Raw genomic sequence first — 20,237 nt, forward strand, 5'->3', positions numbered from 1 at the left:
CTGGAGCCAAACTAGTAGAACTAAATATTTATATACTGAAATGTGGCCTTGTTTCTGGACCACACTATTAGCATAAACAGTTTATATTTTCAAATGTATACTACTGCCTGGCCAAACATTTTACCAGCAAAAAATATTTTTTCTGCAGAATTGCGGTCTTGTTTCAGGAACATGCTATTAGCACAAAAAAATTGTATTTTCAAATGTGTACTCTTGCCTGGCCATAATATTACCAGCACAAAATATTTTTCTGGAAAAATGTGGACTGGTTTCAGGAACATGCTATTAGCACAATTAATTTGTATTTTCAAATGTGTACTCCTGCCTAATGAAAAATATTACCAGCACAAAATATTTTTCTGCAGAAATGTGGCCTTCTTTCTGAAGCATGTTAATAAGACAAACAATTTAGATTCTCAAATGTGGACTTCTGCCTCAAGCACAATATTAGCAGCACAAAATAGTTATATGCTGAAGTGTGTCCTGGTGTCTCTCGACCACACAATTAGCAAAACTATTGATCTGCTGGAAGATTCTTTTTACAGCCACATAGGATCCTATGTATCTAAACTAGCTGACTGACAATCAACCGCCTACCTAACTGTCTGACTAACCAGTGGCAGTAGCAGGAGTGGCGTCTCAGCGCTGTTACACTGACAAAAAGGAGTCAAAACAACACGTCTGTTTTTTTATATGGAGAGAGACATGTCACTTCAGGAGCCAATGACAAAAGTCCTTGTGTCTGGATGTTCTGGATGGTTTCTGCACCCTAAATGGCTGCAGAAATCTTCACACATTAAGTTAAGAAAAAAAAATCAGTAAGCCACTCCTCTAACCTCACTCCACCCTCCTACTCATCAAATACATCCCCCTTCTCATCATACAGAACCACTATCCTAGACAAAGTCCTAACAAAAGCATTAGTGGAAAAGCGATCATGTAACAAACTTTGGCCGAATTTTGCCAATTTTTTGTAAAAATGCTCGGTTGTCTAAACACGAATCAGAATGTGCTATGTTGGTGCGTAATTTGAGATTGGCGAACTTTTTCCGAACAAGTTCACTCTTCTTTAATTTCAGGGGACCTCCACAACATTTCAGGGGACACTCTTCACCTGATACATACAGATATATAAAATGTTAACACAGTAACCATTAAAATATCGAATACAAAAACTGGAAGAATAATACCACTACTATGTATTGGTTGTTTCTGATGTATGCTCTGTAAGTTAGTACACATTTACTAATTGGCCACCAGGCACCACTTTACATATAAACACAAGCTTTATACCTCAAAAAAAGGAAACATCACAGAAAGACATTAAAAGTGTTAGTTTCATTCACACCTTTTGGATTCACATTATCTAACATAAACTGTAAATCCAGTGTGTTTCACAATGGAGTAATCAAATCACTACTTGTCAATCATCTTTCCCATCTATTTTCTTTACAATCAGCTAGCTAAGATTTTATATTCCATGACTGTTGTAATAAAAAAAAAGACGATGCTAGGCAATACTCAACTGAAAGAAATCTTTTTAAGTGTTCCAAGAGGTAAGCCACCTCCCCCATGTCCTCCCTGAGTGACGCTGAAGGACCACTGTCTGCAAAAAGAATTCACTGTCCATCAAAATACAGGAGTGTCAAAAGTAGAAATAAATATGTGTAGACACTAGAGAAGAGCCAACGTTCTTGGATAACATGTTATCCGAGCATGATCGAGTACTAACCGAGCATCTTGGCGTGCTCGTATATTATGTTCGAGTCACAGTGGCTGAATGATTTGCGGCTGCATGATTTCTCTAACAAACAGGCAGTCCCTACATGTGTTGAGGCTGCCTAACAGCTGCAAATCTTGCGGCCGCAGGGACTCTAACATTATACATGAGCACTCCCAGATGCTCGGATAACGCATAAGCATACTCCGATAACACGTTATCTGAGCATGGTCGCTCATCAGGCACCTTTAACAACTTCTTAAGGTATTGACAGCACATAAAATGAGTGCAATAGAAATCATAAGTATATAGCATATAGCACTGAATAAATAGCAATTTTCAAATAGATTAGCGGAGGTATCTACATTTTAATAGAATTTTAAGCATGAGGATTACATTTATTGTCAGTTACCTTTTGTGATACTGCATCCTATACGAGACGTGCACAGGCTTCCTTTGAGAAATTGTGTATTTTGATATGGTGTAAGAATGGTAACAAGAATTGAATGGAAAGAGAATATAAATGAAATAGCTATTTCATCCCTTCATGCTTTATCTGACAAAGCAAGTTGTACAGAACATATTTATTGCTCTTCAAAAATATATCAAGTGAAGATAACAGGCTAAGAAATGCAGAAGAGAGAGGAAAAATAGTTATTTGATGTGTCAAGAGGGAACAGAAAGTTTGAATTTCAAAACTCCTTGACAGAAACTTATTTACTTGCATGCTATAAGCATAAAGGATGAATTATATAACAGGAAACTGAAAAAAAAAGAAGATACTTGAGACTTTAGCGCTTGTTTTGCAGACATCCTACCGTCTCAGATTAGCAGAGTTACACAGATCTTTTAAGCAGCTTTATTTGTTCTGTATTTTGCTGATACTTCACCCCATAAGACAGAACACTGCTGACTGAATGGCATATCACAGTTCAAAAAATGTGCAGCGTGTGCTATTCTCTGCTCAGCTTATTGGAAATGGTTTAAAACCTGTAAGGGAATATTTTGTCAGGATACCTCATGCTATGATTTTCTGGGAAATCTGACTGGATTATTATAGTTTTCTAACTGGGGCATTTCAATATTTTGCTTTTCAGACAAGCATATTTTTTAAAAGCTATAGGCAGCTTAGTAATAGAGATTATGTATAAGATATGGGGTAAAAAATATACCCTTGAACCTTACCCTTGAAGGGACTCATTTAATGCATTTTAATATCTACTAGAAGCAAGTTGGTCACAATTTTGTTGTCTCCATTTGAGGGATGGAAAGGAATTAAAAAATATGCTTATTAGTGATGGTCGAGCACTAAAATGCTTGGGTGCTCGTTGCTCGGGTCGAACAAATTGGAATACTCGGGTACTCTGACAGAACAACGAGCCTAATGTAAGTCTATGGGAGACCTGAGCATTTTTGCAGCAATCCCCCCCCCCCCCGGAGGTCCTTAAAGGTCTAAAAACGTCTGAAAATGATGGAACACTGCTCAAATGACATGGGGACATCCTTGGGATCCCCCCTGGAAGCATTTCTGACTCCTAGTTCACAGCTTTAAACAATGTTGTCAGAGTTTCATGCCATTTTTACCGGTACACCAAAAAACATACCAAAACGAAACCAAAATGGATTTTGCTGGGAAATATGTTAAGGTACATCCTTTCCAGGTTAATGACTTGCATATAAGGCAAAATGATTAACCCCAGACCAAAATGTTCCTCCCCCACTTGGGCTATGTTCAGACGCAGCGTTTTTGAAGCGTTTTTCAACTTTAACATTGCTTTCAACCAATACAAATGCATTCACTGAGAAATGTCAATGTAACATTTAACAACCCTAGCTGGCCATGTGGTGTGTGACACATAAACAGACACATCTTGTTTCATTTAGGAAGGAGGTACTCTTAAAGTCACAAAGCCTATTTTTACAGGGGCATCAGGCAGCATCAATCTTCTTAAAGGACCATTATTAATCAGTGGGTCTCCAGAAGTGTTACTGCCTATGCAGTGAGAGGATGGGCTGCCAGGAATTACAACGCACCCCAATACCCCTTTCATGAGAGGTACAGGAGGGCTTCCTGAAAAAATGTTGCATTGAATGCAAGGCCTGGCCTGCCCCAAAGTTACATGCACCCCAATAAGCTTTTCAAGCCATGTACTGGATGTCCACCGGAAAATCCACCTCACATTATTCATTTCAAACTATTTTCTTATGCATTGTCTGCAAGGCCTGCCCTGCTGCCAAGTTATCTGCACCCCAATATGCCTTTGAAACCACATACTGGATGGGCACAAGAAAATCCACCCACCCTTGTTCGGAATTCAACCCTGGCTGTAGCAGCATGGAACACGTTAACACTGGTGATCTAGTGGCGGCGGATGATGAGACATGGAGGAAGGCCTGATTTAAAACTATGCCTAGTTTAAAGGAGCCAGACTCCTACACTTGGAATGCCCATACAATTAGTGGATGGGCTGGCAAACATTTCCCCTGTGGGGTACAACTCAACCTTTGGCAGAACAAGTATTTGACGCACAGCCTAAACACCCACCCTTGTTACAAATTCTACACTGGCTGTAGCTGCACAGAACACGTAAACCCTTTTGATCTAGTGGGGGTGGATGATGAGACTTGGAGGAAGGCCTGATTTAAAAATAGGCCAAATTTAAAGGAGCGGGTCTCCTACACTTGGAATGCAGCTGGCAAACATTTCCCCTGTGGGGTACACCTCAACGTTTGGCAATACAAGTATTTTACGCACAGCCTAAACACCCACCCTTGTTACAAATTCGACACTGGCTGTAGCTGCACGGAACACGTAGTATAAAGTGAATGGAGGGCACCACTAGTCAAGTGTCAGCAAGAGGGCTAACCATGGGTATGCAAAAGACATAATATTAAACAGAGAGAGAGATCATGCCCATATATGGGAGAACACCTCAATTGTATGGAACACGTAAACCCTTTGGATCTAGTGGGGGTGGATGATGAGACAATTTAAAGGAGCGGATCTCCTACACTTGGAATGCCCATACACTTAGTGTATGGGCTGGCAAACATTTCCCCTTGGGGGTGTAAACATTTTCTAAATTTTGGTGACGACCATCATAACACCCTTGAAAAAAGATAGAGTGGCCGGAGCATGATTGAATACATTCACCTTGGTGTTCAAGTGGTGATGGACGGTGAGGATGAGGAGAAGGAGGAAGAAGACACCAAATAGCAAAAAACACGAAGCGTTTATCCATTTTTGGTTGTGAAAAGGTCACATAAAAACACTACATTGGAGTTTATGCTTCACTGTCATCATTTGGTGGTGTCACAAAGTCAGGCCCAATCCATCCCTCATTCATTTTTATAAGAGTCAACCTGTTTGCATTTTCCGTATAAAGGCGAATGCGCTTATCTGTGATAATGCCACCAGCAGCACTAAAAACCCGCTCGGACAAAATGCTAGTGGCAGGGCAGGCCAGCACCTCCAAGGCGTAAAGAGCCAGCTCATGCCACAAGTCCAGCTTGGATACCCAATAATTAAAAGGCACAGAGGAATCACAGAGGAAGTTAGTACGGTCAGCAAGGTACTCCCTCAGCATGTTAGAAAACATTGCATTCCTTGTGAGATTACCCCATGCCTCAGTGCATGGGCGATGGGAGGGTCTTAAAAAACTGTCCCAGAACTTTGCCAGTGTTCCCCTGCCTCTGCTGGAGTGGACTTGTATCTGTGTCTCCTGTCCTGCTTGGTTGGCCAACGAAATGTTATCTCTGCCGCCTGCGTTTTGAGACGGGAATTTTTTTAATAACTCTGCAACGGTGGCCCTATGGTACTGCACCATTTTGGTACACCTGTCTGCCTCTGGAACAAGAGATACAAAGTTATCCTTGTAGCATGGGTCTAAAAGTGTCACTAGCCAGTAATGACTGTTACCAAATATTTTGACAATATGAGGGTCACGGGAAAGGCAGCACAACTTAAATTCAGCCATACGTGCCAGACTGGTAACAGGCAAGCCTTCCGTGTCTTCACCAACAGGACGAATGATCAAGGTGTCATCCTCCTCCTCCTCTTGCTCTTCTTCTCTGTCCTCAGGCCATCCACGCTGAGCAGACGGTATGACAGTTGTGGTTGTAGTCCCGTCTATAGCGCATGAAAGTAGCTCCTGGTCTTCCTTCTCCTCCTCTTCCTCATTGTCAACCAATCCACGCTGGGATGACATGAGGCAGTGCTGTGTGTAATCACCCTGTATGGTTCCTTGATCCATGTCCTCATGCTCCAACTGCAATGCATCCTCTTTCTTTGTTAGCAGAGAGCTTTTCAGAATGCAGATGAGCGGGATAGTGACGCTAAGTATGGCATCATCGCCGCTCACCATCTTGGTGGACTCCTCAAAGTTTTGGAGGATGCTACATATGTCTAACATCCATGCCCACTCCTGAGGTCTTATGTATGGTGTCAAACCTGAAACACGATGACCTTGTTGATGCTGGTATTCAACAACTGCCCGCTTCTGCTCACAAATCCTTTCCAACATATGCAGTATAGAGTTCCAACGTGTGGGGACATCACACACCAGTCAGTGAGCCGGAATCTGCAATCGTTGCTGAAGCACGGCAATGGCGGCTGAAGATGTAGCTGACTTTCTAAAATGTCCACACAGGCGGCGTACTTTAACCAGCAGATCCGGCAGATCCAGATAGCTTTTTAGAAAACACTGAACAATGAGGTTCAGCACATGGGCCAGGCATGGTACTTTGTCAGTTGACCTTGCCTCAGAGCTGCCACCAGGTTCCTGCCATTGTCACACACAACCATGCCTGGCTGGAGATTCAGCGGTGTCAGCCACACATCTGCCTGCTCTTTCAGAGCTGTCAACAACTCTTCAGCATTGTGCGGTTTGTCACCTAAGTAAATTAGCTTCAGCACAGCCTGTTGCCGCTTTGCTTTGGCAGTGCTGCAGAGCTTCCAGCTTGTGACTGATGTGCTCCTTTCGGACATGGAGGCTGAAGAGGAGGAGGAGGTGCAGGAGCTGTACACAATGGAGGCAACCCTGATTGACGTAGGGCCCGCAATCCTTGGCGTCCGGAGAACGTGTTCCATCCCAAGGTCTGACTGGGTCCCAGCTTCCACTATGTTAACCCAGTGTGCCGTCAGCGAGATGTTACGTCCTTGGCCAAAAGTACTTGTCTACGTGTCCATGGTTAGGTGTACTTTCCCAGTATCTGCATTGTTGAGGGCACGGGTGTCATGCCTGTCATACCTGCCATGCCACTTGTGCCGCAAGATTCCCGGAGCAGGGTCCTCGCGGCCGCTCTGGGAGCCTCCTCTAATGCGCACGCGCATCTCACCTTACGGCTACTTGCCGTTGCTGGTGCGCACTCGCGTTCCACCTTGCGGCTGTGCGCCGTTGCTGGTGTGCACGTGCATCTCCTGTGCTGGATCCTTTGGCTGCTGCCTGTACCTGGTGCGTGTGCGCGCACTCATCTCGATGCTGCCTGCAACAGGAGGACCCGATCCAGCGTTCCTCTCTATGGTCCTGGAGGACCTGTTCCAGCGACTCTCTCTATGGTCCTGGAGGACCTGACCCAGCGTTCCTCTCTATGGCCCTGGAGGACCTGTTCCAGCGACTCTCTCTATGGTTCTGGAGGACCAGACTCAATGTTCCTCTCTATGGTCCTGGAGGACCCGACCTGGCGATCCTCTCCAAGGTCCTGGAGGACCTGATCCAGCGATCCTCTCTATGGTTCTGGAGGACCTGATCCAGTGGTCCTCTCTATGGTCCTGGAGGACCTGATCCAGCGATCCTCTCTATGGTCCTGGAGGACCCAACCCAGAAGTCCTCTCTATGGTTCTTGAGGACCTGACCTGAAAGTCCTCTCTGTGATCCTGGAGGATCTGACCCGGAAGTCCAAGTATCCATGCCCTATATCAGGCCGCCTCTTCCTATGGGAGGGGTCTGATTATCATGTTGCATCCCTGCTAGACCAGCTTGGTCTCTGCTCGGTCACTTCCTGTATTCTATGCCCCTGCACTCTGCCCTGTAGTGCTTCTTCGCACACACTCTGTGCTTGTACTTCGTCTTGTGTCCTGTTCCTGTCTTGTGTCCTGTACTTTGCCTCGTGTCCTATACTTTGCCTCATCTCCTGTACCTTGCCTCGTGTTGCTTCCCTGCAAGAACTGCTTGGTCTCTGCTTGGTCGCTCTCTGTATTCTGTGCCTCTGCACTCTGCCCTCTTGTGCTTCTTCGCACACGCCCTGTGCATGTACTTTGTCTCGTGTCCTATACTTCGTCCGGTGTCTTGTTTTGGTCTCGTGTTTTGTACTTTGTCTCATGTCCTGTACTTTGTCTGGTGTCCTGTACTTTCTCTGGTGTCCTGTACTTTCTCTGGTGTCCTGTACCTTGCCTTGTGTGGCTTTCCTTTCCTCTGCTCAATTGTGCTTCTTTAGCACAAGCTCTGCTTCTTTCCTATACTCTGTCATATCGTGCTCTCTTGCACAACCCTGTTTCTGTACTATGCCTCACCGTGCTGTCTGTACGTGCTTTGGCCATATACTCTACCTTGAGCTATATCTTTGTATTCTGACCTATCGTGCTCCTTTAGCACAAGCTTTATCTCATACTCAGTGCTCCTCCTCGACCCGGCTCTGGGCTCCAGCATACACTCCGCTTCTTTTCTCCGACTCTGTGCTTCAGCCTACGTTCAGCTCCTAGCTCAGTATCTAGTTTCTTCCTTGACCTGACTCTCGGCTCTAGCATACACTCTGCTTCTCTTTCTTGTACCTAGCTCTGTGGTTCAGCCTACGTTCTGCTCTTTGCTCTGTACTCTGTCTCTACTTTGCCAACTTTGCCTTGCCTTGTTTCTCCGTGTGCCCTACGCACGCCTGGTCTTGCCTTGCCCGCCTGTTTGTGCCTTAGCCATGCACGCCTCAGTCGTGCCCGCCTGCTTGTGCCTCAGCCATGCTTGCCGGCCAGTGACTTAGCTGTGCCCGCCTGCTTGTGCCTCAGCCATGCCTGCCTTAGCCATGCCCGCCTGTCTGTGCCTCAGCCCGGCCAGCCTGCCAGTGTCGCAGTCTTTCTTGCACTCACGCTGTTGCTGCACTGTTCACCTCATGCCCCTTGTCACGTGCAGGCCCTTGCCTGCTTCCTGGCTTGCCTCCTCATGCTCCTTAAGCATGCGCAGGTCCTAGCCAGAACCCTGCCTAGTACTCAGGCCCTTGCCTGAACCCTGGCATGCCTCCAAGCATGCCCAGGCCCTAGCTTAAACCCTGGCATGTCTCCTACCACGCGCAGGCCCTGGCCTGAACCTTGGACCCTGGCGTGTTCCCTAAACATGCACCTTGCCTTGAACTTTGAACCTTGGCGTGTCTCCAAGCACACACCATGCCTTGGACCCTGGCGTGCCACCTAGCACGTACCATGCCTTGGACCTTGGCGTGCCCTCGCATGTGCCTTGCTATGTATCTCTGTGTCTTCGTTATTATGTCTTGTACGTGGTGAAACTCTGAAACCAAGCTTTACTGGAGAAAGCCTGTGACCACGCTTTGCCATGTCTTGTACCCTGCTTGTATCCTGCACGTTCCCTGATGCCAGACACTAACTGTCTTCCATGAGCCAGCCGTCTGGTTCCAGCAGTCGTGGTGCCTCACCCCTTTGGTCTTGCCCCTGACACTCCCTGTATAGGGGGTTGTCCTCACAAGGCCAGGGTGGTTGGGTGCCACGACCCAGAGGGTCCACTCTGGAAACCGACACAGCAGCATATGTCACAACGGGTAATGTTGTGGGATACGTGCTTGTGTAATGCCGGGACGGCACAGCGGGAGAAATAGTGGCGGCCAAGGACTGAGTACCTTGGGACTGCCACCGCCATCAGATTGCGGAAAGTTTCCGTCTCCACAATCCTAAAAGGCAACATTTCGACCGCAAGCAGACGAGAAATATGAGAATTCAGTACTGTGGCCTGTGGGGCATTGGCTGCGTATTTCCGCTTACGTTCCAATGACTGGGGTATGGACAACTAAAGGCTGCACTGGGATAAGGATGTGGACGTGTTTGATGATGCTGGTATTTGACTGTGGACAACAGCAGGTGCAGGGCAGGAGGCATCTTCGCAATTCCCTGTTGACAGGGAATTGGCTTGCATGCACAACAGTGGAAGAAGCAGTGGTGTCACCCGCAGACACTGTTCCTGGAGCCTGGGGTTGGGACCACAAAGTTGGATGCTTTGCTGCTATGTGCCTGATCATGCTGGTGGTGGTAAGGCTGGTAGTTTTTCTACCCCTGCTGATGCTGACATGACAGGTGTTACAAATGGCCTCTTTTGGGTTATCAGGAGAGTCTTTAAAAAATAACCAGACTTGGGAAGACCTAACAGTTGGACTGCCAACTTCCGGCAGGTTGGTGTTACGGGGAACGGTTGCATGCCTTCTGTCTGCAGCCACCAGACTGCTTCTTCCTGCCTGAGGTGATGCAACGCCTACCTCCCCCTATGTGCTGCTGTCCTCACTGTGCATGTCCTCCTGCCAGGTTGGGTCTGTTACAACATCATCCACCACCTCATCTTCCACTTCCCCACCCTGGGCCTCCTCCTTACTTTCCGTCAATTGTGTCTCATCATCATCCACCTCTTGTGACCGTGGCTGCTCATAGATTTGTGCATCGCTAAATGAAATATCATCTTGCCCCACTTCAAGTGGACCGGGCAAGAGGCACGAATCTCCTAATGGAAAACTGAACAGCTCTTCGGAGTGTCCGAGTGTGGGATCAGTTGTCTCAGGGCACTCAGCATGGTGGGAGGAAGGAGTATCAGGGTAAAGAATATGCCGTCCTGATTCACGGCAACTGTGACTTGACCGTGTTGAAGACAGGTTGCTGGTGGTGGTGGATTAGTAACTGGAAGTATTATCCGCTATCCAACTAACAACCTTTTCACACTGCTTGGGTTTCAATAGTGCTTTCTTGCCGCGGTCCCCTAGGACTTTGGACACTAAGGTCCAGTTAGAAGATGTGGGTGTTTTTGGTGGCCCAATTTCAGCTTGCCCACGGCCTCTGCCTCGGCCTGCACCATCATCATCACGTCCACTTCCCCGTCCCTTGTCATGCACCTTGCCCATTGTAAATGGACTAGAATATTAGACACGTTCAATACAAAAGAGTGATTTGGAGACATCTTGTATGTGATACGTGTGCTGGAAAACCTCACTTTTACCTATCTGTATTTTAGGTTAAAATGTGTTTTGCCTTATCAGATTTAATAAGTACTATAACAGACTGTAAATAAAATACAATGTATAGGCCTAAAATGGACAAATTTTTGGTAAGGATAAATGAGGCCTGTTAGGGAGATACCACAACCAAAAATTTCTGACCTGCATTTTTTTATAAATTTTTTTTGTGCTAAATACTGCTGTATGTAAGTCCAGAGATACCCAGGACCAAAAAATAAAACCGGCCTAAACTGGCCAAAATTTGAACACACACAGATATGAGCTGGCACACAGATACCACACCGAAAAATGTGTGGCCTACCACTACCACTTTTTCTGCTGTATATAAGTTTAGACCATTTTTAGATGAGCCTAAATGTTGACTATTGAATTGATTATTGTGCTGCTATCCTTGGAAGACAGCGAAGCTGGGTAACTGATGTTTGCTAATATGTTGATTACCCATATTACATGGCCATGCAATTTGTTGACCTGCAAACAAAGAAGGATAAACTATGCAATTAGATTGAATATTTGCACAATGAGATTTGACCTCAACAAGACATAAAAAAAAGTCTCCATGGGGACAGGTGACTGGATGATCCCAAACTGGCTACTCACACACACATATTCACATACACACACGTACTCACATACACACACACATACTCACATACACACACACATACTCACATACACACACACACACATGTACTCACATACACACACACACGTATTCACATACACACACGTATTCACATACACACGTATTCACATACACACACACGTATTCACATACACACACTCACGTACACGTATTCACATACACACACACACGTACTCACACACACACGTACTCACACACACACACATGTACTCACACACGTACACACACACACATACACACACACTTCCCTCCCATTACGATAGCATCGGCACACCTCTAGTGTCAAATATGTATTTATCTTGATGGAGCCATGGTATCCTGGCTGCTGTTCTGTAGAGTCTCTCTGCATAAGAATAAAGGTCCCTTTTTTATACCCACATCTGTCCTTCAGGTCATCATCCACAGGTCAGGGGGAAGGTGGGATGAGGTCAACTGTCATTGTTCAAGTATTCAATCAATTTGCAAAGTTTATCCTTCAATTTTTGCAGGTCAACAAATTGCATAGCCATGTAATATGGGTAATCAACATATTAGCAAACATGAATTGTTCAATTACACAGCTTCCCTGTTTTCCAAGGATAGCAGCACAATACTCAATTCAATAGTAAACATTTAGGCACATCTAAAAAATGTTCTATGTCTCTTGACCAAAGAAAAACACATTAATGCAAGAGTCAATGTTCAGGCTCATGAACAATGGCCTATGTCTCTTAACCCACTGAAGAAAAATGCGTCTGGCCTAGATAAGAATAAATGCTGTGTTGTCACAAATGTTATTTATTTAATTTTATTATTTAACTTCCTTTCGACTGCTGCATTATGGTGCTCTAATGTTTTTCTTTTTTTGTTTATTGCTATAACTACTTCACTCCAAGAGAAGCAACATCAACACAATGCAAGAATGCCTAATGATAGTTGAGAAAATTCAACATATATAATGTAGATTCAAAGGAGATTTGAACAAAGCAAAATTATGAAAATCTTTAACCCCTTAAGGACCGGGGTTATTTTAGTTTTTGCGTTTTTGTTTTTCGCTCCCTTTCTTCCCAGAGCCATAACTTTTTTATTTTTCCGTCAATATGGCCATGTGAGGGCTTATTTTTTGCGGGATGAGTTGTACTTTTGAACAACACCATTGATTTTACCATGTCATGTACTACAAAATGGGAAAAAAATTCCAAGTGCGGTGAAATTGCAAAAAAAAGTGCCATCCCACACTTGTTTTTTGCTTGGCCTTTTTGCTAGGTTCACTAAATGCTAAAGCTGACCTGCCATTATGATTCACCAGGTCATTACGAGTTCATAGACACCAAACATGTCTAGGTTCTTTTTTATCTAAGTGGTGAAAAAAAAATCCAAAAGTTTGCTAAAAAAAAACCCCCAAAAAAACACCATTTTCCGAGACCCGTAGCGTCTCCATTTTTCGTGATCTGGGGTCGGGTGAGGGCTTATTTTTTTGCGTGCCGAGTTGACGTTTTTAATGATACCAATTTTATGCAGACATGTTCTTTTAATCGCTCGTTATTGCATTTTAATTCATGGTCACAGAGATTAAAAAAAACGTAATTCTGGGGTTTTGACTTTTTTTCTCGCTACGCCGTTTAGCGATTGGGTTAATGCTTTTTTTAATTGATAGATCGGGCGATTCTGAAAGCGGTGATGCCTAATATGTGTATGTGGGATTTTTTTTACTGTTTTATTTTGATTGGGGCGAAAGGGGGGTGATTTGAACTTTTAGGTTTTTTTATATTTTTTTTATTTTTAAACATTTTTTTTTAATTTGGCTTGCTTCAATAGCCTCCATAGGAGGCTTGAAGCATGCACAACTCGATCGGCTCTGCTACATATGGGCGATGAGCAGATCGCCCATATGTAGCAGATTTACTCCTGTGCTTTCAGCCTGGACCTCTGGTTGTCCAGGCAACATGACGCCGACCCCCGATCACGTGATACGATGAGCTCACTTCCGGCCCGGCGGCCGGAAGTGCTCTTTAAATGCCCGCTGTCAGTTTTGACAGTGGGATTTAACTAGTTAATAGGAGCGGGAGGACGGCGATTCCACTCGCGCCTATTGTGGGCAGATGTCAGCTGTTCGAAACAGCTGACATGTCCCGGCTTTGATGCGGGCTCAGCGCCGGAGCCCTCATTAAAGCAGGGGAGATGTCTAATCATTGGACATTAAGGGGTTAAAGTAGATACTCATAAAGCGATTAAATAAGCAGCTTTGCTGTAATGTCTTGTAATTCTTCCATATAACATACAGCTGGGTTCAAAGTTATTTGGACATTTACACAGTTTAGCCTGTGCCAATCATCAGATTCAAAACAAAGCAACCAAGATGGAATTGAAATGTAGACTCACTAATGTAATGATCAAGCTTGTGTGGTTCTTAAAGCATCGTTAACATACAGAGGCTTTAGAGCAATGAAAAATAATTGATTTTTAAAGGTTTATGATGGAGCCAAATTATTTTTGCAGGCAAACAGATGTTTCTCCTCTGAAACTACATAGCCCATTGTAAACAAGCAATTTTAGTTATTCAACACTTTTAACTCTCACCTCTGTCCACTGTTGTCCCCTCTGACCTCTATCAATTCGGCAAAAAAAATTGTCGCACATTTCAAAAATAAGATCGACCAAATCAGTCAAGTGTTTACTGTTCAACCACAACAACTTCTTCATATAACAGACCTCTGCCCTTACCTATAATATTTCTTCCCACCATCACTAAAGGAAAGCTTACTTACCTTCTGTCCAAATCACACGTCACCAGTTGTTTTCTAAATTCTATCCTATCCCACCCACTCCCTAACCTCACCACTCAGCTTATCCCAGCACTAACCCTCCTCTTCAACCTATTATTAACCTATGGTGTCTTCCCTTCTGCTTTCAAACATTCAACAATCATGCCAATCCTGAAGAAACCATCCCTAGAACCAACCTTTACATCCAGTTATAGTCTCATATCACTTCTTTATTTTTCCGCCAAACTCATCGAACAGTATGTCCACATTAACCTTTCTTTCCACCTCTCAACCAACTCGCTCTTCAACATCCTAAAATCTGGCTTCCTTCCCCACCACTCTATTGAAACTGCCCTAATCAAATGATTTAATTACTGCTAAAGCTAACAGACTTTTTTTATACTCCTCCTTCTAAACCTGTCCTCTACCATTGACACAGTCGACCAGTCCCTTCTACTACAAATCTTCTCTTCCTTCTGCAACAAGACCTTGCCCTCTCCTGTATCTCCTCATACTACTTCATCCCAACCTTTCTGTCGGTGTCCCTCAAAGATCTGTCCTGAGACCCCTACTCTTCTCCTTCTACACCTTTGGTCTGGGAAAACTTATAAAGTCCCATGGGTGCCAGTATCATCTATATGCTGAATAATGCTGTCCAGAATCCCAGAATGTCTATCAGCTATATCCTCCTTTTTCTAATTACGCTTTCTAAAATGTAATGTCGACAAAACCAAACTATTCAACTTTCCTTCATCACTTAACTTCCTTACCAGATCTATCACTATAAACAACATCATGCTTTCCCCTGAATCAGAATTCTGCTGCCTTGGCGATACCATGGACTTTTCACTGTCTTTAAAATCACACATCCAAGCCCTCATCACTGCCTGCTGCCTCCATTTCAAAAATATTTGCAGAATTTGTTCCTTCCTCAACACTCAATCTACTGAAATATTAGTGCATGGCTTCATCAACTCCTGCCTTAACTACCACAAAATCCTCCTCTGTGGCCTCCTAACTAACACCAATGCACCTCTCCAGTCCATCCTTAACTTTGCAGCCTGATTAATTCACCACTCCTCTCATTACTACTCCGCCTCTCTGCTCTGTAAATTTTTTCATTGCTCCCCAATTCCCCATTGCATATAGTTTAAAGTACTAACCTTAGCTTGCAAGGCCATCCATAATCTATCTCCTCCATATATCTCCTAACTTATCTGTTATCTTCCCACATGTAATCTCTGGTCTTCATAAAACAGCCTTTTCCTGTGTATGTTCCTCATCCAATTAACTTCAAGACTTAAGCATCCCCATTCTGTTGGAATTCCGTGCCCCAACACTTTCCAGCACTCAGACATCAGTCAAAAACCCATCTCTTCAAGAAAGCTAACAGCTTGCAATGAACGCATTTTCGCCTCACCACCACCAAAGCTGCAGCAATCTCCTCACCTACTGCCTCCTTCCCCATTATCCTGTAGAAAGTAAGCCCATAAGGGCAGGGTCCTCTCATCTCTCTATCAGTCTGTCAATACTATTTTGATCATTGTAATTTTGTATTTTGTATTTAAACCTCTTTTCACAAGTACTGCATCATGGAATCAAAGGTGCTAAAAAAATAATATTAATAACAGCCATACAGCTATGCAAATGAAACAGTTGTGTTCATACAAACTTAATTGATTGAATCAGAAGCCATTGAAATACCACATCAGAACAATAATACATCACCAGAACCACCATGAGTACATGAATACAGAGCCATAATCATCGTCAGTACATGAATAAATCACCAGATCCACTATCAATCAGACCATGAATGTATCACCAGAATTATCATCAATACTTGAATATAGTACCAGAATCATCATCAGCACATACATATATCACCAGAACCATCACCAGTACATAAAAGCATCATCAGAACCATCATCAGTAGATAAATATGTAATCTGAACCAACATCAGTTCATGAATACATCATTAAACCTAGTACAGCAATAAATTGAATAAATTGCAGTGTCAGGTCAGCCCCATATACAATAGTATAGCATATGCCTACAACTTCCAGTAAGTCCTTAACAATGACACTGGAAGTTGCTGTTAATAGCCGTCATCAAATTGCTAACCATTCAGGAGCCACAATACTGATGAGAGATAGTCAGCATTGTGACAAACACGTGTGACAATGTGTGTGACCGAGCAGGCAGGGGCAGCAGGCTGGTGAACAATCCAAAAGACCTTTATTGGGACTGGGAGAATATAACACGATACATAGCTATGGGTCCTTAGAGTCGGAAATGTGGCCGCACAAAAGAGACAAATCCCGTGGCACCATCAGGTAATCCGATGCCAAGGAAAATGCAATAATAGACTAGTTCCTCAAATCCAACAGGGTGGGCAAGACATCAACCTGGTAACTGATCTCCAATCTGTAGCAGGACCTGGCTGCAGCAACACACCCTAGCCTTTCACAGGACACAGCACTCAACTACCAAATGAAACTGGTGAAACTGGCTAAGGCTAGGTTCACATTGCGTTAACCCAGCCCGTTCAACTCATAGCATTGATGGGCTGCGTTAACTGCATAGCACAACATGATGACGTTATGCTATACCCGCTAGTGTAGATGATTCATCTGCTCTAGCGGTGACGGAACCTCAGACACTGCAGCCAGCAAATCCGAGGCTCCATCACTGAATGACGGACCATCGCGAACGCATGCCGCTTTACGGCATGCGTCGCGATGCGCCCAACAATGGGGGGCAATGGCAGCGTTAACGGACTGTGTTAGGCTACTTTCACACTTGTGTTTTTTTGCACTGCGCCTCGTGCGCATACCAAACGCATGCAAAAATGCATCATGCGTTTTGCATGTGTTTGCTGTTTTTTTGCGCATGCGATTTAACCAGTTTGTTACCATGTTAACTGAAAAACGCATGCAATTTCAAACACATGCGTGCACATGTCCTAGCGCACGCGTGCGTTCCCATAGACTGTAAAGCTGTTTTTTGCGCATTCCGTGTGCTAACGCGCATGCGTTTTTCTGAGACAGGTCGGATGGACCAAAAATGCAACAGGTTGCGTCCGGCGCGCCTAGGCTCAAGCTACAAAAACCGCATGCGCACGAAAATGCATACAAACGCGTGCATGCGCTAGACCATGCGCACCCATGTTAAATATAGGGGAGAAATGTGCATGCGCACAATAGCGCACAAGGCACAGTGCTAAAAAACGCAAGTGTGAAACCAGCCTTACGTCGCATTATGCCGCGGTGTAACGCAGTCTGTCTAACGGACTGCCATAACGCAATGTGACCCCGGCCTTATTTTTCTACCTCTCTTGGAATCAGCTACCTGGATGGGATGAAGTGTTCAAGTATGTTCAAGCATCAAGTATAAGTAATTCCCCATTAACATTGAAGTCACTTGATAATGTCTTCAAATTGAGGAACATTTAACTGGCAACGAAGACAAGGCACGCACGTAGTCTGGTCTTTTCTGTTGTAACATATGGATGCGAAACCTGGACGATAAAGAAACAAGACATAAAAAAAATAATCAATGCTTTTGAATTGTGGTGCTGGAGAAGGATGCTATCAATAACATAGATGGCAAGAAGAACAAAAAAATCAATTTTGGAACAAATCAAGCCAGACAAGTGACTCAAAGCAAGGATCACAAAGCTACGACTTGCCTTCTTTATACACATCATATGAAGAGAACAATCACTGGAGAAGGACATCATGGACAGAAGAATAGAAGGAACAAGACAAAGAGGAAGACCACCAACCCAATGGCTTGATACAATCAAAATAATGGTGGATAAGATTCTGGTGGACCTATCTAGACTTGCACAAGATCGATCTTCCTACAGAGCATTCATCCATCAAGTCGCCATGGCTAGAGATGGAGCTGAAGGCTGTTATTAGTAATAATAATAATAATAATAATAAATAAATATTTAATTGAAAAAGGAAAGAAGCTCCCAAAAATCCAGTCTCCTGTCAATCTGAAAAGTTGTGTATTAACGAGGTCCCCTGCAGAGAGGAACTAAGTCACATGTGTGTCCCCCCCCCCACCAGATGCAGGACAGTAAATGCTAATGTATGCATCAGTAAATGCTAATGTAGGCATAATTACAGTATGGTCCATGAAAACATGCAGGGGGTGACACTCTGTTACAACATGCACATCCAGGTTCCCTATAGGTGACTTTTTCTCAGACTGGAGATAGCATTACCATTACAATGTCCCTGAATAAAGAGATCTGCTCTATACTATGCTGCTGAATAAATAATTGCACCTCATTGTACTCCCTGAAAAATTATCTTCTCTTAGTGGCATGGCCTCCACAGTGTCCTTTCCCATAAAATATTGCCTGTTGACTGGATAGGTTGGTAGTTTAAAAACATTTCCGTGAACAATCTAATCCCACTCCCGGAACATTCCCTCCACTAATACCATTGTATTAACACATGATTGCAAGATCAGACTCCATGCGCAAGGTTTGTTTCTAATGAAATATGCTGATAGAAAGAAGACACAAATACTAGCCAATACCAATCAATATCAGTACTTCACCTCACTAACAATGTTGTAGAAGAATTTAGGCAAGTCCCTTTAGCTACCAGCAGGAGGGCAAATTTGAACATCTGGGTTCAAGGTTGGTTAAGAATAATACAAGAACAGTATAGCTAAAAATAAGATATATTTTGCATTGCATTTGTGGTTGTTCTGATGGCCATATTTGTTGTTGTCTATTTCTAACATTAGTTACTGGTAGTTTCTCATAATTTATATCTTATTGTATAAAAATGTAATGGAGACTTTATATAGACCTTACCTGCACCTCTTCCTTTTATGGATGGGCAGACCAGTTGCAGCTGTTACTATGCTGTTTTCTTATTACCCAATACTTTGCACAGAAGTGTGATTCCAGATTACAGAATGGTCAATACAGTGAAAGCCCTTGTTGGAAAGGGCAATATTGTCAGTATCATGCACAGCAATAACCAAAACTATGGCCCTGTCTCAGTAAATTATAAAAAGGGAGCCTGCTGTAACATATTAATTCTGCCAAAGATGTGGGTGCTAAGAGTCGAACCCCTACTCATTAAATATTAATAGCCCATACTGTTTATAGCATATCAATATGTTTTTCATACAGAGCCTGAACTCCCTACATAGCTGTAGAGTGACATTCTGTTACTACTAGAGTTTCAAAATTAGCTAAAAAATACTGTGGTATGGTTGAGTTCATTCTAGTTTAGTTTGCTTTTAACTCATAATGTTTCTTTTGTAGGTTTCAGGAAAATGCACCCGATGCCAAGTGATTTGTATTAATCAGACAACTGGTGAAAAGAAGAGAGAGATACTTCAAACACTATCATCCAGCAGAGAAGGAAAAGTTAGTATAACCTGAATAGCAGCTCTACATAAATACTCTTGTATTACTCTTTTTGCTTATTAGTATTCTGTGTACTACTCTTGAAGGGTTAGTCCTGCTTCCCTCACTTCACTTTCACATCAAGAAGTGAGCAGGGCAGGTGACATCACATCTACTGATGCCTGCTGTGATACTGCAAAATCGGGAGTTGTCGTACACCTGTCCCATTAACATTAGAATGGGAAACGTGTGCAATACCTGACATAACAAATCTGTGATCAGCAGGTATCTATTCACGTGTCATTATATGCTCCAGATGCAGAAGTGAGAGTAAGAAATGGACTAATATTTTAAAGAGGACTTGTCATCATGTCAGAGGTGTCAAGGTTTTGCTCTCATTTTTTCCCACTGCTTCCCTTGATATTCTGTTTTGATTTTTTTGAGGATTTTTTTGAAATAACAGTTGGAGAGATATTGGTCATTTTATTCAGTGCTAATTGTTATAGTCTTTACCAAGAGGGTGTGGCTCA

At 43.6% G+C, this 20,237-nt stretch overlaps 1 protein-coding gene across 1 annotated transcript in view; it reads left to right on the top strand.

Annotated features, from left to right (window-relative positions):
* Positions 1–20,237, top strand: part of MOCOS (molybdenum cofactor sulfurase) — a 420,261-nt gene that overhangs the window by 393,710 nt on the left and 6,314 nt on the right. The window contains exon 14 of the mRNA XM_073587739.1: positions 19,624–19,728. Within this exon, the coding sequence (XP_073443840.1) occupies positions 19,624–19,728 (105 nt within the window). The remainder of the gene's footprint in view (positions 1–19,623; positions 19,729–20,237) is intronic.

The sequence above is a fragment of the Dendrobates tinctorius genome, unplaced genomic scaffold (assembly GCF_039654945.1).
Source record: "Dendrobates tinctorius isolate UK_male_01 unplaced genomic scaffold, ASM3965494v1 ptg000102l, whole genome shotgun sequence".
Lineage (NCBI taxonomy): Eukaryota > Metazoa > Chordata > Amphibia > Anura > Dendrobatidae > Dendrobates > Dendrobates tinctorius.